The following is a 22,297-nucleotide window of genomic DNA, read 5'->3' as shown; positions in this document are numbered from 1 at the left end:
GTAAATACAGTAAATTTGCCGCGGGTAATTTCCTAATTAATTTAATAATATTTTAAAACAACTAGTAAACATTGCTTGATATTAACTAATAAAGTAGGAACACTCCATAGATAAAATTAGATAGAAAAATTACCGACAATGCAATTTGGAAACATTTCTCACGTGTTATAGCACTGTGGATGTATAAAGCTGCAGTCACACTGCACTTTTCTCCCCATAGACTTCCATTTATACACTCAAAAATCATTTTTCTTGTTTAAACTACGTAATTAAAATGAGCTGAAACAACAAAATTCTTGAGATTTCATTGGGACAACTTAATTTTTTTGTGTTTAATTCACATAAATTTGTTAAAAGTGTTCAGTTAACTTAATTTGTTTTGGGACAACATGGATGAATTAGTTTGGAACCCTGCATCTTTTGCAGTGTACGCACGCCAATGCGGAAATGCAAGCTCGTGCGACAAGTTTCACAGTTCGCTGCCTTGGAAAGTTCTAGCTTGGTGAACTCTGACCTGCGAATTCGCTTCACAGGATTCCGTGAGACTAATCGAAGATCAAAACATGACCTCTCTGGACCGAAATTTAAAACATTAGCCAATCGCTCGCTTTTTTAACATCTAATCATCTTGTTTAATCCCGCCCCTTTTCACAGCGTTAAACAACAAAACTTTTCATGCACAACATCTAGTGTGACCGCAGCATTACCAGGGTTGTAAACTCATAAACAAACACTTGCATTAGATTGCGATTGGCCAGATCAGCGAGTGCCGATCAAGTCGTGATATGTGATTATCTGCCAATACCAATTTTCAGCTGATCGATCAGAGCATCCCTATAATAAAGCATACATTACATTTTATTATGAACTTACTACAGTAAAAACAAAAACATTTATAACAGCATGGGGTTACACTAGTTTTTGCCTTGATTTGCTCAAAGATGTCTTCGACATAGTTCTTTATCCATCGAGTGACAATATTTACTGTACATTTATAAAAATCTTGTTCATTTACAACATTTAAGTGAAACATTTCATTCAGTTTGCTTTTTTGTAGCTCAGCAATAAAACTAATTAGAAATGACACTTTTAAAGGCATTCACTCTCAATCCTCTCAGTCATTCTCACTCTCTTCATAGATGAAATGGTGGGCCAAATCAAAGGTTAGAATGGGCCCGCAGGCCCTACTTTGGCATCTCTGAGTTAGAAAATAAGGTGATTTTCACAATATTAATATTGATTTTTTTTAACCATAGGATGACAGATTTTTCAAATATTTGTAATCAATAATTATCATATCCTAACAAATCATACATCAATATCCTAACAAATCACAAATGAATTCTTACAGTAAATAAAGTGTATGTATTCAACGCTCAGAAGATGTACGCATACTCACATAGAATTTCCATTATAGCCTTTAAAACCATTATACATTCAATTATGTTTTCTATTGTTGTTGTTGTTGTTTTTAGCAGGTATTTGATGTATTCATGATATGAAATGTGGTCTGGGTGTCACACAGGTGACTATAAGTGTATGTTGTGTGCCTGAAACTATTTTATAGGAAGTGAAACTGTCAATGGCATAGCTTCTGGTACCTACGTTGACAGAATGATTTCATTTGAAAAAAAAAACATGCTTCTTATTATGGATCTCGATGATTCATAATGTTTGACTAGCTCACAATTACATGAAATCAGTGGGAGATGTCTGTAACATTTGGCTTTTGGATGATAAAGTACCGGTTTTCTAAGAGTGTCATTTTTTTCACAGGGTTGAAGGGAGGTGAAAGTTTGAAATCAAAGTTGAAAATTTATCATGTGTAAAACAGGATGCTTAGTGTATCAGTATTAAGATTAAATCTGCAGAAAATGTACAGAATTGATTTACAGTATATTTCTGAACAGCTGAACTTGGTGCTTTGAAAAAAAAAAAAAGTTCATGTGTTTTCCTCTTTTGGAAAAGAAGCAACTGAGAAAGAGAACAAGGACTGGAAATTTACAGTGGCAATTTTGATGGCAAAGAAGTTCTTGTGTTTTCCTCGATAAACAAAGCAGCTTAATCCTCGGCAAATAATTGTTTAGTTTTTACATATAAATATATCTGTTACACTGAATGACAGTAGAACATTATATTTATACAAAAAATGTGATAAAAATTTAGGTCAGACTTTATATAAAGTGCTCCTAACTACTGTATACTTACATTTAAATGAATCATGTAGTAATGCAGATATTATGCACATACATGTTTTAACATTAAACTTATATAAAAGAAATTGTCTGCATGTAATTTCATCTGAAATTACATTTATAATTACACTGTTTACCCATCCCTTACACCTTATCCTTAAGGATACCCATACCACCAAATCTGTCCCTAACCTTACCTCTATGCCCCCTCAGTAGCACCATAAGTGTTGTGCAATTAGGGCTGGGGCCTGGGCCGATAAACGATATTATATTGAATCGCGATAAAATTTATATCTAGAACAATTATAAGTGCTGGACTTTTTTACTCTATATTGATCTAAAAGCCACACAGCAGAAATGTACAACAATGGGAATCTAAAAAAGTGTGTTAATATTAGAGATGTACTGAATTTTCGGTCACCAAAAATCTATCGGGCAAAAATGCCATTTAATGGATCCTCTAATTTTTGTATCTTCGGTAATTGTTAGGGTATTCTTTTAAATTTAGAAGGATTAAAAACATATATCGAAATATATATCATTATCGTTTAATAATGTAAAATAATTAACGAGATTGCATTTTTGCCATATCGCCCAGCACTATAAGCAATATATTATTTTGATATTTATATTACTTTTTACATAAGGACTTAGTAGTTAAAGCCACTTAATATAAAGTGGGAGCAACTGTCATTTACATTTTTGTATAACTTTTGACAGTTATGTTTACAAATGATAAGTTTGCAACTTACAGTATCGTATCATTGTGTGTGTGTGTGTATGTGTGTGTGTGGTGGGGGGTGTTTACAATGTAATTTGACAAGTAATTTTAAGTAAAAGTTGTGAAAAAAGAGTTTAGTACATTTTAAGAAGTTAAACCTTTGACTGCCGCTCTACCAAATGGTCGACCAAGTTTTTACTGTTTTGAATGTGGTTTTCACACACAGCATTGTTGGTTCACAAACAAAATCAAGCAAACAATCACTGTTGCACTACTACACTCAATTTTGGTTTTATTGTAAAATAAAATAAAAACAAGAAAATATGTTAAATGAGAATCTGAAATATTTTATGGCATAATTCAAAAAATAAAGGTGACTTAGTTTTACATTTTTTTTAATAAATTGGTCTTACTCTTCATATTTACTTATTAATTCTAGTACTTTTACCATAAACCGACATATGTATCATTTGGTAGAGGCTGATATTTTAGAAGTTGCATTTAAAAATGCATTGAGTGTGTTAAATAGTGATATTTGAAGTTTTGCAATGCAAAAAAAGAAAATATATATATTCTTTTGGTGGGGAAGTTAAAGGGTTAAAGTAACATTTACCACATACACTCTATAAAGTTTCATTTAAATAGGGAAGTGAATCACCTAAAATGATCTTTCAGTGTTTATTGCAATGATTAACAGCTGTAAACATGGTCACTTTTAGGTGTCTCGTCTGCTTTTTCATTCAGCACTAAAAAAGAGGATTGCCGTGTCTGTGTTTAAGCTTGGCATGTAAATCATATTATCTGTTATTGTATACTTGTTCTAGTTTGCTGATTTTCTTTTCTAGAAAGATCTGACAACACAAATGAATCAAGTCTGATCCGTCGTTTTGTTCTGTGTGTTCTTGCTCTGTGCAGTTGGTTATTTCTGAGTGATTAAAGATACATTAAATCAAATGTTGTCATGACTTACTGATTATCATTTTTGGTACTACCTTTTCTTAAACAATGTTAACGTTTTGCCAACATTCCCATTAGTTATGAAAAATATAATTTCTGAAAGCTCTCTGAAATGAAATAAAAATGATCAAATGTTCGGGGAAGATTTGCACACATTATTCAATGTTAATTAACAATGTTAATTTTGAATGTTCCAAAACAAGTAGTTACAATAAAAAATGACCAGATAATTCTGCACAGATGCTCTATCATCATTACTCTGGAAGAATGTAAGTTCATAACTTTTAGAGAACCTTGCCAGAACTTCTAAGAATGTTTGTTTTTTCAAAGCTGCCATTGGGGTACTCTAAGGTTAAAAAAGGTAAAGGCTCTCATATATACACTTTAGGTGCTTTATTTGAAAGTATTATTTATTACACTACTTAATGAGGTACTAAAAACTTCCCCGCTAACAGTTTTGTACCATTTTTATACCATTTTTTCTGAGACTGTGGGATATGGTTTGAAAACACAACTGTACTTTTTAAAAGCTCAACAAAGGTTAACTGTTGTTTGCATCCTTAAAAAGTCAAGTATATTGTGTGGCTTTACAGTGCACTTTCATTTTCATGAAAATGTGGTTTTGCAGTGTAAATGTTAAAACAACAAAAAGCCCTGCATTCCACAATACAATATGTCAGGTCATGTCATGCTTATTTTAACCAGTAGAGCAGCATGACTTTAAAGGAAACTCCATGAGCTCAAACAAAGGCAGCTTTGATTAATTATCTGTCTCAATTATCTGTCTCTTCATCTTCACATTTGTGTGTGTGTGTGTGTGTGTTTGTGTGTTTGTGTGTTTGTGTGTGTGTGTGTGTGTGTGTGTGTGTGTGTGTGTGTGTGTGTGTGTGTGAGAGCATACATGTGTGCATGCGTGTGTGTTTATTCATTCAGAATATACCAAATCAGGATATATTTAGTTCTGTGAAATTTTTTATATTGAAAATCATATATTGATAATTATATATGAATATTATAATTCATTAAGGTTTTGCTAAAGTAAAGATCAAATGCATTTGTCACTGGGTTATTAAAGCTATGTGTAATCTACTGGTTTAAGAGTTAAGAAGCTGTAGAGAAATCCTTATCTTTTGGCCCGTTCCTTTTGGACCTACCTTTATCAGGGTAGCGTTTCCACTGCTAAAAGAGTACCAATGATACCCTTATGGTGGGTGTGGTGTACGACAGAAAGTTTCAGTCGACGTCATCCTCGCTCGAGAAAATGTCTACAGTAAAGCTGTACGGGTCGTTCACATATCATATGGAAGCACTTCTCACAAAACAGATGCTTTTTACACATAAATACTTGTGTATACATGTTCATTACTAACCTAACTATAAACATAATTTGCTTATAACTGCAGATCAATGAGAAAGAGCCTACTGTAATGTCTGCAATTATAAAAAATAAACAAATAAATGCAACATATATGAACACATACTGACCCTTACAGTCTCCAGTATGTTACCAATTACAGAAAAACTACACGCAGCATACAGTTAGTCCTTATTTGGGTTCACAAACAACAGGCAACATATGGCCTACAATCAGTGCAAACCTCTCATCTGTATTTTTAATCTTCATCAGCACATGTAACCTCTTGTTAGAAAATAAATCCGTTATTCCACTTCATAATAGTCCAGAAGGTGATGATAAAAGTTAAACATGGCAGTTTTTTATGTTTGCTGAGAAAATCATTTGCTTTCTTGTTTTTCTGGCTTCTTCTTTGTTTTTTCACGTGTCACTCTCGTGTTTGTGGCAGGATCGGATGTCAGAAGCACTTCAATAATCACGCTCATGTTATTATCATCAGCTCAAGAAGTTTGTTATTTGAAATATAGACGTGAGCGCAAGCAAGAAAGCGAAACTGCTTGCTCTTTAGACGGGCCCATAAAAAACTACAGGGCACAGGGTTGAATCTGCTCTTCTTCTTGACTTTGTGGCTGTTCATCAAGACGACGACAATGTTTGTTTGAGCTCGGGTCGACCATGGCTTGTTATTATATGTATATATTATTACGGTGTAATGTCTCAGCTGTGTATTTAAAAAATGGCAGTTCCTTTGTTTTCATTTTGGCTTGTTGCACGAGCTAGTGACGTATCTCTGTAAACCAATAGCGTTCAGCTGCATGTCTAGCTCTGCCTTTTGGAACCCTTTTGCCATGCTAGGTATCCTTTGCAAAGGGTACCCAAAAATGGTTTGGTACAGTTTTCTTTTAGGTACCTTTTGACAGTGGAAACGGCTAAAAAGCCGTACTGTACCACTCACTGAAAACAGGCCATTTTAGGTATCTTCTGACAGTGGAAACAGCCATAAATGTGTACCGTACCATACCATACCACTAAGTAGAAACGGATCATTTTAGGTACTTTTTGACAGTGGAAACAGCCATAAAAGCTACTGAACTGAACCGTACCACTAAGTGGAAATGGGCCATAAAACATTGTAACATTGTCTTTAAAAACGCCTGTGAGCCCAACCTTGGGATCTTTATGCTCACAGAGGCAGTCTGTGTGTCATGCTTCGGAGAATTAAAGCAATTAATAGACAAACTTTGTCAGACTTTATTCAATTTCAGTCTTCACATTAAAATGCATTCCTTCTGAAGAAGAAGAAGAAAATAATTTGCCCTTACAGTTCTTAAAAAATATTTTCAAAGGAAAGGGTTCATAAATTCCAAAAGGGTATCAGTGATCTGAAAATGATCATATGAATGTATTGAGCTTGTGTTTTGAGTCATTTGTAAATCTTACTTTCTGTCTTCCAGCCTGGCGATTTCATGTTTGACTTGGTTGAACTCATTGGCCATCTTGCAGTGGTCTTTATACACTTCTATAGACTCCTTCAAAGAGCGACACGGTAGCACTGGCTGTCAGAATGAGGAAGATGAACACATTAATGCATCACATTATTTACTATTATTACTATTTACATATTACGCTTCAGCACAAAGTTGCCCTTTAAATGAGTAAGTTGACAAATACGATATATGTTATAATCTACAAGCGAGACTGGAGACGAAGCTTCCTTTTTATTGATGCTATATTTGGATTGTCTGCTACATCCTGGAATATACACAGAATCGTCATACAGACTTGGTTTCAATCAACACATGAAACACAATATGTGGAAACAGTTGTTGAGAGACATGACTTTTTTTCTTTTTTTAATTCCTTTTGTGTCAGGAACTTCTTCTTTCGTAATGACTCATGGCACAGTCCCACAGAATATCATGCATGCAACAAAGAGCTTCAACTTCTCCCAGTTTTCCCCCTCCTGTGTTAAGTATGATCAGAGTTTTATTCAGGTAAGACAATGTTTACATTTTAGGGATACTTTTATGGGAAATCGTTTATGTCAACGAACACTGATCTGATCTTCAAATCACCTCACGGCTTTGATATTAATCTTTATACGATCATTGCATAGAAAATAATTATTTATGTACTGATAGATAAAGATCATCATCACATATTTATTATCTACACACTACTCAATTCATGCCTCCTGATGTAAGCTGTTAGAGTTTGTTCCCTTTAGTTTTTCACCACACGCACACACATCGCGCACACACATATACATAGTATATTGTATTAGTGACATGCTTTTTTGTGGCAGTAAATTGCTAGTTATGAGGAAATGTGGTACTGAAATAGTCTTGTTGTCAACTGTCAATAGCAACCTTTCATGTCAGCATGAAACAGCATTCACTGATTTTAAAGTCAACTCATTTTACTTCCGTAATGAAGCAATTGTGTTGTTGTTGTTGAGAAAAACAACTTATCATAGTTGAACGATGACCACCCAAAAAAAGAAAAGAGATTAATTAAGAAGTGTATAATTTAAGGGCCGTAAAATATTAACTAATGTATAATTTATTAATATAATAATTTTAAAATGTTTGTAATTAAATAATTTTTGTATTTATTAATAATAAAATTTCCTTCAGCTTTCATCCATTTACTCATTTTCTTGTCGGCTTAGTCCCTTTATTAATCCGGCGTCGCCACAGCGGAATGAACCGCCAACTTATCCAGCATATGTTTTACACAGCGGATGCCCTTCCAGCTTCTCTGGGAAACATAATAACAAAATATTCTAATTTATTAAAAATGTATATTCAACAATTATATTATAATTCAACAATAATAATAGCCTTTACATGTATAATTACCAATATCTTTAGGAATGTGAATATGTTTTAAAAAATTTAATGTTAAAGTTAAAATAAAAAATTTATATTTTCTGTTGATTATAATAAAAGCTTTAAAGCTGCCACTGCCACATTGTTGTTGTTGTTGTTATTACAATAATTTATACTATTATAATCATTATGATTATTGCAAAATTGAAAAACTAATTTCATCTTGTCTTACTAAAGCATTGTTATTGTTAATAATATAATAATAAAAATAATAATAATAATACAGTTAAAATCAATATTGCAAAATTCTAATTAAAAATACTATAAAGTTAACTAATTCCTTCTGGTGGTTTTACTAAAGCATTATTATAATCATTATTATTATTATTATTATTATTATTATTACTATTATTACAATAATGTATACAAGTATATTTATCATTATCATCACTATTGCAAAATGTTAATTAAATTAAATATACGAAAATATTAACTAATGCCATCTTGTGGTCTTAAAGAAGTAATATTATTAATATTATTATTACAATAATTAAAAAATTATAATCATTATTGCAAAACTTTAAAATAAAAATACTAAAACATTGACTAATGCCATTTTGTGGCCTTACTAAAGCATTAGTACTATTATTATTACAATAATTTATGCAATTACCATCATTATTGCAAAAATCTAATTAAAATAAAAATAATATAAAGTTAACTATTGCTATCATGTTGTCTTACTAAAGCATTATTTTATTATTATTATTATTATTATTATTATTATTATTATAAATATCACAATAATTTATACATGTATCATCATTATCATTATTATTGCAAAATTCTAATTTAAATAAAAATACTAAAAAGTTAATGTCATTTTATGGGCTTACTAAGGCAATATATTATTATTATCATCATTATTATTATTATTAATATTATTATTAAATTACAATAGTTTATACAATTATAATCATTATTACTCGAGCCTCGGCTCAGTTGGCGTTTCTGTGTGGAGTTTCCTCCGGGTGCTCCGGTTTCCCCCACAGTCCAAAGACACGTAGGCCTACAGGTGAATTGGTTAGGCTAAATTGTCCGTAGTGTATGTGTGTGTGTAAATGTGTGTGTGGATGTTTCCCAGAGATGTGTTGTGGCTGGAAGGGCATCTGCTGCATAAAAACTAGCTGGATAAGTTGGCGGTTCATTCCGCTGTAGCGACCCCGGATTAATAAAGGGACTAAGCTGACAAGAAAATGAATGAATGAATGAATTATTATTGCAAAAATCTAATTTTAATTAAAATACTCAAGGCAACTATTGCCATCTTGTGGTCTTACTGAAACATGCCGTGAGACATTTGGGGGGTAAAGTGGTATAAAGTTAAAATCGACTGAACAAACGTAGCTATCTGGTCAACGAGGCGCAAACAATAAACACATTTAAATCAGTTTAAAGTAAAATAAATTATCTGAAGCATGTTCTTGCTGGATATGAAACTGCTCCTGTCCTGGCTGATTCTACAGTGAATATTTTACTTGCAGTGTTTGCGATTAGCGGTAACCAATAGCCTACGTCTTTTATGTGTGCTTGCTGTTTGCATGTCGCCATATTGTAAACAGATTATTAATAAACTTTACCTGCAGGCGCTGCTCAAGGTCGGGGAATGATGGAAGCGGATCCTCTGCATCTTTCAACTCTGAGAGGAAAACACAGGCAGAATAACACGCCTGGTATGAGAATGATAATATCTGATATCTTAACTCCAAGGTCTCAGCGCTGACATCTACATCCATCTAATCAGTGAATTCATAACCACAGCGCACACGACACCGCCGAGCCCTCACACCGGTCTGAGTACAGTTCAAGGTTACTGTAAACATTTATGCCGTTCACCGCGTAACCGTTTCCAGATCAGTCTGAAAAGCCACATTCAGACGCCAGCTGTTCGGCCGTGACTCTAAATCCCGAACGGACAGATTGAAAGTTAAGTATCTGCGCGGTTCTTCGCGGTGACTTGTGTTTAACGAGCGCTTTGACAGAGGACTTGTCTGCACTGATTCCCGCCATGCCAGCGATGTACAAACGGAGGGCTTACTGTCCACGGATGATGCAAAGCAGCTAAAAACAGATAAAGGCCTGTTTGCAGTCAGCCATCAGCCAGACCGCCAATTAAAAGATATATATACAAGCAAATTTGAAAGGGTGTTATCAGAAACATGACGCGCACGTTACTCTTGTTGAATGTGGCCAGATGGGGACATCAAAGGCTCGATTCGTTTTTGGCAGAGTGATTGTATGCCTATATACAGTTGAGATCAGAATTGTTAGCCCTCCTAAACTGTGTTGCCAACTATTTTCATTAAAAAAGTAGCTAAAGCCTGCCTAAAAAGTAGCTAAATGTTGCTAAATGACGTCACGCACTAATAAAAGTGAGCCATGATTAGTACAAGCATAAGCCCATCATGTTTCTACTCTTTAAGCCGCCGTGTATATTATATTAAAACATTACATCCAAATGCACAATAAATAGGTTCTTATTTACAAACTACTTTGCTTGATGGTGTTATTGCGTAATTGGTAATTGTAACCATCTTTATATACAAAATAATGAATGTTATCTCAAATTGACTGGCCATCTCAGCAAAACATTATTTTAAATATGTCCATTTAGCATTGTTAGAAAAATAGAGTTGACTATTTGTAAAAGTATTACAAACACCTTTTGATATTTTTTTTATTTTTATTTTTTAATATAACACTGATATTGAACAGTTACATTATTTTAAACAATCACAGCTTGATAACCCTTTTTAACTTGTGAAATTAACACATTTGTTAAAAGTGACAAAAATTATAGCACTATTGGAATGTATTGCTACCGAAATTACCAACATTTTAAGAAATATCAGTAAATAAACAGTTATGAAAAACAATCGGAGCTAGCAATTTACTCTATTGAGTGAAGCCTGCAGCCACTGCTCTTTTGAGTCACTTTTTTAAAAATGCTAAAAGTGTTGCTAATTGTATTTTGGGGGAAAAAGTTGCTAGGGTAGAATGAAAAGTTGCTAAATCTAGCAACAAAATTGCTAAGTTGGCAACACTGCTTCCCAATGGTTTGTTCTGTAGACTATCGAATAAAATGTCTTGCTTAAGAAGGCTAATAATATTGACCTTAAAATGTTTTTTAAAAATAAAAACTGTTTTTATTCTAGCCAAAATAAAACAAATAAGAATTTCTCCACATAAAAAAAATATTAAAGAAAATACTGCAAACATTTTCTTGCTCTGTTAAACATCATTTAATATTTGCAACAACAACAACAAAAAAAATTATACAGAACTATATTATTTTTACATGTATGATTTTCTTTATTACGTCCTTTATAGTCCCATGCATTCATTTTTCTTCCTCTCTTGTTTTGTTGTGATTATGACCTTTATTGATCTCATGATCTCAACATAAAAAGCTGTTTTCTAGTTATCGACTTAATTTTCTTGTGATTTCATCAACAAAAAAGTTGTTTTCTTGCAATCACAACTTATTTTTCATGACCCCAACATAGAAAGTTGTTTTGTCACAACTTAATTTTTTACTTTTATTTGTGTTTTTTTTTTGCTTAGATATTTACAGAAATTGAAAGAATTTGTTATTTTATATATGTTAATTAGGATAAAAGTGTGTGCTAAATGAGTAAATGTAATGTTAAATCAAAATTATGAATTATTATGAATTATTATTGCTGTTGTTGTTATATATAAAAATATAATACATTCTATAATTGTAAATAATCAAATATATTTAAATAAAGTATCTGTAATTTATGTAAATAGGATATTATATGACATATAATCAAAAGTGACATTGTTTTGCAGGGAATTATGGGCAAAAAAGTCTAAATATAGAGTGTTTATGTGTCAGGTTTCTATTTGCATTCCACTTTTAGGAAAGAAAGAAAAGGACGTGGGTCAAAGCAGCGTCGAAGCGCGAAGTATTAAATGCTTTTAAATTTAGGCCAGTGTTCTAAAAGCAAATGAGCGCATCATGCAGCAGCGAGGTATTAAACCAGAAACCTGATGCTGCAATGCCCGGACAGCAGCTGCCATCAAAGCATTTGCCAGAATAGCTGTAAAACACTTTGACAGCACTGTTGACTTTGTGGCTAGGTGGATATTTTGTTTTTAAGATGCCAGAGATCAACCAAAATAGAGAAGGCACCTGTTCCTTGGGAAACGATGGCAAAAGTTGAATTGATCCCACATGAGCGGCTTTGGGTGGGTTTTGCTTGTTGCCGTTTTGGTCAAAGTCACGCATAGTATGGACCGTGCAGAACAGCGGGGAAGCAACTCTATATTAGGCTCTCAATCACACAAGCATGTAAACATCGAAAACAATGATGTGCCCATTCTGGATGTGTGTTACCTGAGGTTTCGTCGAGGCTGAAAGCGATCTGTACTTCAGGTTTGTCTGCAGAGACTCGTCTAGTTGAGGTGATCATTTATTCCTAGGGGGAAAAAGTCCATTTTGGGGTAAACTGGGTGCATGAAAATGTTACACATCAAAAAAAAGCTAATTTTTGTGTTAATAAAGTTTTGTCCGCACTGAAACAATTTATATGGGCTGATTTTAAACAAACAAATTACATTTTGTAAGCTTCAACTTTATTTGTTTGCCTAAATTCAGCCCAAACAAATTGTTTGCAACCAGTTTCCTTAAAATAATGTAGTAAATCCAATTCATCTTTTATGTTGTGCATATTTAACACAAAACTGAACTAAAACAACAAAGCTTTTTAGAGGACACACACATACACAAAGATGTTGCTATTGTAAAATTAATCAATAAAAACAAATAAATACAGTTTTATAAAGAAATAAGGCAATAATAAATATTGATATGGTGTGGTATTGTAAAATATTGGTATTCGACACATTTTGAAGACAATTTTAATAAAAGGTTCCACTTTAGATGAATATTAAAACTTAAAATGAATAGTAATATTTAACATTAATAATAAACTATAATAGTAGTTCCATTTTTGTAACTATAAATACAGTTTTATAAATAAATAAAACATTAATAAATATTGATATTGTATATTATTGTAAAATATTGGTACTGTTCAATGCACATTTTGGTTTTAGGAAAACTTTACTAAAAGATTCCACTTAAAATGAATATCGGAACTTAAATTAATAGTAATATTTAACATTAATAATAAACTATAATAACAGTTACAATTTTATAATAATGATAATAACAAAATTTTATAAATAAATAAAACATTAATCAATATTATTATTGTCTGTTATTGCAAAATATTGGTACTGTTCAACACATATTTTGGTTTTAGGACAACTTTACTAAAAAGTTCCACTTCAAATGATTATCAGATATTAAAATAATACTAATTCATTCCTTTATTTATCTGGGGTCACCACAGCAGAATGAACCACCAACTTATCCAGCATATGTTTTATGCAGCGGATGTCCTTCAAGCTGCAACCCATCTCTGGGATACATCCATTCACACATAAACACTGCAGTCAATTTTTAGCATATTCACCTATACCTCATGTCACCCGGAGCAAACCCATGCTAACACGGGGAGAACATGCAAACTCCACACAGAAATGCCAACTGACCCAGCCGAGGCTCGAACCAACAACCTTCTTGTTGTGAGGCGATCGTGCCACCCACTGCACCACCACGTCACCATTAATAGTTATATTTAACATTAATAATAAACTATAATAGTAGTTACAATGTTATGATAATAAATACTATTTTATAAAAAAATAAAACATTAATAAATATTGATATTATATGTTATTGTAAAATATTGGTACTGTTCAACACACATTTTGGTTTGAGGACAACTTTAATAAAAGATTAAACTTCAAATGAATATCAGAACTAAATTAAATAGTAATATTTAACATTAATATTAAACTATAATTATAGAAAGGTGTGTGTGTATGTATATGTATGTGTATGTGTATATATATATATATATATATATATATATATATATATATATATATATATATATATATATATATATATATATATATATATATATATATATATGGCTTTGGCTCATTACATTCATTCATTCATTCATACATTCATTCATTCATTCATTCATTCATTTTCTTTTTGATTAAGTTCCTTTATTAATCCAGGGTTGCCACAGCTGAATGAACCGCCAATATATCCAGCACATGTTTTACACAGCAGATACCCTTTCAACCGCAACCCATCTCAGGGAAACATCCATACACACTCATTTACACTACGGACAATTTAGCCTACCCAAACCTTTGCAAACGCGGGGAAAACATGCAAACTCCATACAGAAATGCCAACTGACCCAGCCGTGGCTCGAACAAGCGACATTCTTGCTGTAAGGCGACAGCAAAACCTACTGTGTCACCGTGTCGCTAGCTCATTATATAATATTAATAATTAATATATATATTATGATGACTATATAATTATAAGCAAAATAATCATATATATATATTTTATTAAGAATATCAATTAATATTTGTGTATCATCTTAACTACATACAAAACAACTAAACAACAGGAAATATACTAAATTAATTCTAAAATGTATATGTGTGTGTGTGTGTGTGTGTGTGTGTGTGTGTGTGTGTGTGTGTGTGTGTGTGTGTGTGTGTGTGTGTGTGTAACCTGAGAAGTATGAGGTCACTAGTCTTTTAGGGGTCATGAAACGCCACCATCATGTGCCTAAAGTTGCATCAGGGATTAAACAATTGAAGACAAAGCCAGCAAATGAGATCATGCTTCTTTACTGGCTGCACTATGAAATCATCTTACATATATGCCTGAACTATATTTTATTTGGAAATGAACATGTATTGTGCTTATTTTCTGAACAGTAAAGACACAAGATCACAGTTAATTTCCTAAAAGCACAGTAAAAGCCCACTTACCTAACAATAGAGCTGTATTTACAGAAGAGTCTCAGCAAAACGCTCAGCAGAAGAGCTGAAGACACTCCATTGAGAAGCCTGTATGCAGATCCTCCTCTGTGTTTATGCTGTAAAACATACAAAGGTAAAGTGGCAGTAATCCTAATAGTGTAGAGTGAGAAGCCCAAACAGAGGAAGAGTAATGGCAGCTCTTCAGTCGGAGTGGCACTGTGATTCTGTGTGTGCCAGCCTGACTCCAATTAAATGGCTCAGATGGCATGACTTTACACTAGAACAATGTCTATCTCTCTCCGGTCAGCTTCTGGGTCACACACACACACACACACACACACACACACACACACACACACACACACACACACACACACACACACACACACACACACACACACACACACATTCGCCACAACAATGCAGAGCTTTTTTTTTCAGTTTTCATTTAGTTAAAAGTGTTGGATTTGTAGTATTTTTGATTTTTTTGAGCACTTTTTATTTTCTGAAAAACAATAATCATCAAAGCAAGCAGTTTGAGAAATCAGTGTACTTACTGTATGATTAAATTGCTTTTAAATAGCTTTTTTAAACGACAACAACAAAGTAGGTTTTTAATTATATAATAAAATTAATTACAATTTTTTATGTGACTCTTGTAATAAAAAAATGTGTTTTCTGAGCCAACTATTTTATTTATTTTATTTATTTATTTATTTATTTATCTATGTATTTATTTATTTATCTGTTTGTTTATTTATTTATCTGTTGATATATTTGTTTATTTATTTATATATTTATTTATCTAGTTATTTTCATTTCATTTAATTTTCTTGTCGGCGACAGCACTACCTACTGCGCCACTGCCTCGCCCTATCTAGTTATTTATTCATTAATTTATTTATATATTAATCTATTGATCTATTTATTTATTTATTAATTTATCTATCTATCTATCTATTTATTTATCTATTTATTTATTTTTGTATTTCAACCTTGTTTTTTTTATACTGAAAACAACACTTTGTGCATCAACACAATATATCTTAATTATATATTGTTAATATTAAAATGTAAAGGGTGGCGCAGTGGGTACCTCACAGCAAGAAGGTTGCTGGTTCGAGTCTGGGTCAGTCTGCATTTCTATCTGGAGTTTGCATGTTCTTCCTGTGTTCCTTTAACCCCACCGGTCCTACACAACCCAACTCACTCCGAGCTGGGATTGCATCGGTGACTTTCCGCATGGGATTTGGTTGCTCTAGCAAAGAGACTAAAGATCATGGTCTTTAGCGTCTGTCGCTAGAGCGCCTTTAGAGGTCTGAAAACAGCTGTTTTCATCTTTGTATAATTATTTATTAAAACTGTCTAAAGTGATCTTGATATTATTTTTATTATGTGTATATTTAGTTTAAAGTGATTTTCCCAGTACTTGGTTGCAGCTGGAAGTGCATCCGCTGTGTAAAGTATATGCTGGAATATCTGGTGGTTAATTCTGATGTGGCGACCCCTGATTAATAAAGGGACTAAGCTGAAGGAAAATTATTGAATAAATAAATAAAGATAAATATTGCTGTTCATTTTAATATTCTGATAATAAATTGCAAGTGTATTTTTTACACCCATACATTTCAGGCCCGTAGCCAGCCTAGTGAAAGGGGTGGTTCTTTTTTCTCAAAAACTGGACCTTTTTGCAGTTATATGTGTCAGTTTCTATTTAACTATGAGATTTAAATACTGCATTTTAGTGATTTTTTTTTGGCTGGATTAGCTAGTCAGATGTCATCATAACCACATTTTTTGATGTACTAAAAATATTTCTTAAAACATCGCAATAAAATTTATTACATCATGAATCATTAGGAAAAAATAGCAATCTGTTAAAGTTTAAAAAACAAAACAAAAAAAACTGCCATTTATTAGACAAAAAAAAATGGCCAGCACATGCAACTGCTCTCAGTCACAATTAGGCCACTTCATTCATTCATTCATTTTCTTGTCGGCTTAGTCCCTTTATTAATCCGGGGTCGCCACAGCGGAATAAACCGCCAATTTATCCAGCATGTTTTTTACGCAGCGGATGCCCTTCCAGCCGCAAACCATCTCTGGGAAACAGCCACACACTCATTCATACACACACTCATACACTACAGAAAATTTAGCCTACCCAATTCATCTGTACCACGTCTTTGGACTGTGGGGGAAACCGGAGTACCTGGAGGAGACCCATGCAAACGCAGGGAGAACATGCAAACTCCACACAGAAATGCCAACTGAGCTAAGCCGAGGATCTAACCAGCGACCTTCTCGCTGTGAGGCGACAGCACTACCTACTGCCACTGCGTCGCCCTTAGGCCACTTCAATAAAAAATAAACATTAAAACATAATAATAATAATACAATAATAATAAATTCTTCAGAATTTTTCTAGTGTCTGGTAAAAAAGTACATTTGAAAATTCCTGGATACCAACAATAGCCAAAATATATTGAAATTAATTTAATATGGTCGCTTTTGGTGCTTCATGCCTTTTTATTGCTCATTTTTATTTCAGAAATAAGGTCCAAGACTTAGAATAAAAGTTACCTGTAAAATGTTTTTTCTGTTTAAAAACAATACAGTAGTGAAAGAAGACTTCTCTTAAATCAGATCATAGTCCCACTGAAGCAACAGCCGACAGAGCACTCAGTTTGGTCTTAAAGCATTTTTCGATGGATTATTTTCATTATAATGGCATAGCAGTCAAAATAGGACAAATATGCTCATGTATGGGACAAATTCTGGACCTTTGTCAGTGAGGTTGTGGGTCTTACGAACCCCCCTGGCTACAGGCCTGAAAAGTTAGAGCACATTTTATGCTTATAGTAAACATGTTTTCATTGAATTTTGGCTGTAAAATTTGATCAGAGTAAAACAAATGAAGTGAGCAAACAGCCTCATAAACAGAGAGGTGACGGGACTATATATTGAATAAAAATATATAAGATTAATTATTAATTTATATATTATAAATATATGATTTAATATTAAATTACATAAAATAATTAAAAGGACAAATGCTGGACCTTTTGGCCGTGGGGGTGGTTAGTAGCAAGTAACATGCTATTAAGTTATATAACCGCTAGATGGCGTTCTTGGATAATAAAGCAGGTCGCACACCAGAGTGGCGCTTCTATATTTAATTATATAACAACATCGATGCTGTAAAAGGAACCGTATAAAATAAAAAAAAAATACAAAACTCACAATAACAGGTCACCGGAAGTTTATAAGTATGGGAACAACACTAGCTCGTCGTATACTCAATTATATTCATCTGTCTCCATATTCTACTGCATCCCAGAATATTACACAGCACCAAAAATGTAAAAATATAATGAATATATTTCATATGTTTTTGTCTACAGGAGACGAGGAGGGGGAGACTACAACTCGCCGTGACGCAGATGGTGCTCCAATGGTGATCCCTCTTCAGCGCTCACCTTGACAACGAGACTCACTGCAGTGACGTGTCTTGTAAAAATTTGCATCTGCATTCCTATAAAGCTGGTCGGTTCTCTCTCAGCGTTTGTTAGTTCGCTCGGTGATGCCATTTGTACTTGACCAAGGTGAGTTCAATACCGACGGCACGAGTGGAGCCACGCCAACCTCACGAAGTCCACTTCGTGAAGCTTCACTCGGGCATGTCTGTGCTGTAGCTCCTTGCGGTTTGCATAGATAAACGCAATATCACGAAGAACATTACGTGTTTGTTGCTCGAAATGTGCCGCCGAGCAACATCCAGTGAACGCTGGCACGGCCTGGCGGCCGGTTTACTCGTGCACTCCCTAGGGCAGGGGTCCCTGCAGGCTTTAGCTCCAACTTGCCTCAACACACCTGCCTGGGTGTTTCAAGTATACCTAGTAAGACCTTGATTAGCTTGTTCAGGTGTGTTTGATTAGGGTTGGAGCTAAAATCTGCAGGACACCGGCCCTCCAGGAACAAGTTTGGTGACTACTGCCCTAGGGCAAGGCGCTTTTGAGCCCTAGGCAGGGAACAAACAAGCCCTGAGGACCTTCAGGGAAACACGGGAGACCAGTAGTGGGACCTCGCTGCGAGGGTTATGGTGGGTGGGAGCAGTGGGGCCCACTCATAGTCTATTTTAAACTATAGTTTCAAACTTTAGTTTACTATAGTTTGACATATAAAACCATGGTAACTGTTTTGATTTAACTTTATGTAAAGAGCTTAGAATGACCAAGAGGCGACATTCAATAGAACGTTCCTTTGCAACAACAGCGCCCAGCAACAGCCCCGGATTCCGCCATTTTGAAGTGAAAGCGATCGGCCATCCATTGGATCTCATTGCTATTTCGATGGCATGCAGCTGCTTTATTTTTAATTAATTTATTCAAAAAGCGCGTTAAGCTGAGAGACAACAATACACCACTTACTATCAAAAGTGTTGATAAATGTGCCGCCTTGCCATTGTCTGTTTCCCAAATTGCACTAGTGTCGCCTCTTGCTTGGTGAATCTATGCTCTTTGCTCTATGTCTGACTGTTGTAATGTTTTGCTTTGTTTTTCAGCTGAGTTGTTGGGCAAAGGAGGACAACTGTTGAAGACAACCGTGGGTTAAATTAACGAGCGCGCGCATTATAATGTTTCCGGGCTGTTTTCTGAAAGTTTACCTTGTTTAGATAAGTTTGCAGGTCAAACTAAATAAACTATACTCTTTCTAAACACCTCTCTCCTGTTTTATTTGTCTTCTACAGCAACACACTGTCATATAAGTCTGTTGAATGCATTTGTATGAAACATGGTTTGACAATACAGTAGTCTAACAAATAAATAGTTGTTATAAATGTACCTTCATTAATCAACTTTTTGCGTAGGTAATAAAAAGTTTATCAAATATGTCCTAAGATATACGGTAATGTTATAGTTTTTAAATTACTGTATTTATTATTATTCTGTATATTTAAAACCAGCAGATTTACTACATATTTATCATGTCATGAACTTACTGTTATTCAAAAATGTGATTAATAAAATGTCCTAAGACAAGAATGGGTATTGTTTTGGTTTTCTATCAACCTATTGTAGGTTTTAGGTTGAATGCAGCAGATATACCTTTATCATAATATTGGTAGTTGGAGTTTTTTTATGACCCAAATCAAGTAAAACGTCTCTCACTCCAGCACTTTTAGCATGCAAGTCAAATTTGAGTACATAAAATACAGTTTTCAACAACAAAATTTTTTCTTGTGAAAATGACCAGTGGGTGGTGAGAAAAAAAAAGTTAATGGCAAGTTATATATAATATAAAAGAAGTTGAATAAGTTGTCATATTTAGTCATAATACAGTTTTCTATACATTTCCATTAGACTTTTTTTTTTAAATCTATAATTGGTAAATTGCTTGCAGGTCAATTGTGACTGTCTAATGAATGTGTATCTGAAAAGAGATTGGGTCCTTATAGTCCTATGTTACCATTTCTAGTTTTTTGTTTTGTTTTTTTCTTTGTCCTATGTAGTGCTGTCTTTTCCTTTCTGTATCACAATGACATGATCTGGCAAAAAATGACTGTACAAACAGCAAAATAATAATAATAATAATAAATTAGCCACAGTTTACATCAGAACACCCCTCCAGTACACTGTTATACTGACAACATGACTAGGCCCACACAGAATCTACGTGTGCAGAATGTGCAGTGTGCAGTGGAATAGAACATCACAAGCATGGTTTCTGCTGGTGTCAGTCACTATTTCAAATTTATGGGCCATTCTTCAACTACGGGCACTTTTAGCCTTGTGAAGTTGAGTAAAAAAAACTTGTTCAAAATTAACGTAGCATAGCCTCATACGTTGACCAATTTGTCTAGTTTAAGATCTGTAAGAGGAAAAGCTTAAATAAGAAGAGAAACATTTTTTTATTGTGAACTGAACAAATGTCATTTTCACCACATCTCAATATACAGTACAGCTTATTTCAAAATGAAATAAATTATGGCAGTCAAACATTGTCTAAGATCATTTTTGTATCTAGTTTCACCAATCTTTCCTCAATATATATATATAATTATACATTTGTTATTGAAATAAATTAGTTGTATGCTGAATTGTACACCTACCACACTCAAAAGTTTAAAATTAATTTGGTTAAGAGTTTATTAGAAAATAAATAAACTGAATTTGTATATTAAATAGAGCATGAACTCCTACATTGTGAATACACTTTTAATATGTGATGAGAACTTTTTCTATATTTTCTAAAAATGTGTGAGGTGGTGGAAATGACATTTCAACAGCTTATAAAAATGAAAAACAGCTTCACCGATTAGCTTTGAATTGATACTAGCATTTCATTTCTTATTTACCTTCATTTTGTTTGGTTTTTAAAAACATCTTTGAAGGTACTAACATGTTTGGAAATGACGTAGAATAAATGTATTTCCTTATCAAGCAATTTTTACCTTGATTTTTCTTCAAAAGTTGTTTATAAAAATGTAAACTCTCCATCTTGAACATGTTCTCAGATGACACTATTCATTTTCATAGAGACCACCTAAATAATCTTTCACACAAACTTTTTAAAGTGACATTACAGTGTTGTGGTGGAAATCAAATCAAATACTGTGCGACAGCTTTATTTTGTGTAAAAAAATAATATTAATAATAGTCTCACATTAAAAACTATAAAATATTTACCAGATAAATAATGTTTTAAAATGTTATTTTCATTTAAAAAAACGTTATATATAGTTTATAGATACTTTATACTTCTAGATATTTATTAGAGGCCCCTAAATTTCCTGGACCCTAAGAGCTTACCTCTCTTATTGCTTAAATCAGCTCCTTAGTGTGTATGGATGTGTCCCAGTACTGAGTTGCAGCTGGACGGGCATCCGCTGTGTAAAATGCTGGAATTTGTCGGTTAATTCCGCTGTGGCGACCCCTTATTAATAAGGGCACTAAGCTGAAGGAAAATTTAATGAATAAATAAATGATGATAAATTTTGCTGTTCATTTTAAGTTCTGATATTAATTTGCAAGTGCATTTGTTACACCCATAAATTCGATGTCATTGAAAATTTGATGACCTTCAAACAATTGAAAACTCCTTTTTATCTTCATACGTATTAAATGGTTCAAAACAACACCACACAAACACTTAAAGATACTGTTATTGAATAATCGTCTTTAAAAAAAAGAAATTTTAAGTTAAATGGTTTGCTTGTTCTGCTTTGGGTGTGGCGTAGATTCAATCGGCGCTCGACTACCTCGCCTCTCTGGCTCAGTAATCC

The 22,297-nt window shown here is 33.5% G+C and overlaps 1 protein-coding gene and 1 long non-coding RNA gene across 10 annotated transcripts in view; one reads left to right on the top strand and one right to left on the bottom strand.

The window, feature by feature from the left end:
- Window positions 1-19,734, top strand: part of LOC141376380 (uncharacterized) — a 23,325-nt gene extending 3,591 nt beyond the window's left edge. Inside the window, exons 3-6 of one of the 3 annotated variants that reach the window (XR_012386345.1) lie at window positions 7,100-7,221; window positions 9,705-9,791; window positions 18,417-18,525; window positions 19,577-19,727. This is a non-coding gene — a long non-coding RNA (uncharacterized lncRNA). Of the gene's footprint in view, window positions 1-7,099; window positions 7,222-9,404; window positions 9,643-9,704; window positions 9,792-18,416; window positions 18,526-19,576 lie in introns of those variants that run through there. The other 2 variants (XR_012386346.1, XR_012386347.1) reach the window with 2 other exon arrangements.
- The window catches only part of map3k7cl (map3k7 C-terminal like), a 23,846-nt gene extending 1,549 nt beyond the window's left edge, over window positions 1-22,297 (bottom strand). The window contains exons 1-6 of one of the 7 annotated variants that reach the window (XM_073914786.1): window positions 22,094-22,297; window positions 21,825-21,969; window positions 15,022-15,128; window positions 12,482-12,563; window positions 9,699-9,757; window positions 6,668-6,783 (exon numbers count right to left, since the gene is read on the bottom strand). In XM_073914786.1, coding sequence (XP_073770887.1) covers window positions 6,668-6,783; window positions 9,699-9,757; window positions 12,482-12,557 — 251 coding nt within the window. In that variant the 5' untranslated portion in view covers window positions 12,558-12,563; window positions 15,022-15,128; window positions 21,825-21,969; window positions 22,094-22,297. Of the gene's footprint in view, window positions 1-6,667; window positions 6,784-9,698; window positions 11,300-12,481; window positions 12,564-15,021; window positions 15,129-15,569; window positions 15,728-16,108; window positions 16,501-18,255; window positions 18,701-21,824; window positions 21,970-22,093 lie in introns of those variants that run through there. The other 6 variants (XM_073914790.1, XM_073914787.1, XM_073914788.1 and 3 more) reach the window with 6 other exon arrangements.

Source organism: Danio rerio, chromosome 10, assembly GCF_049306965.1.
Source record: "Danio rerio strain Tuebingen ecotype United States chromosome 10, GRCz12tu, whole genome shotgun sequence".
Lineage (NCBI taxonomy): Eukaryota > Metazoa > Chordata > Actinopteri > Cypriniformes > Danionidae > Danio > Danio rerio.
Note: the sequence above shows the minus strand (reverse complement) of the source record. Positions and strands in the feature narration are given on the sequence as shown.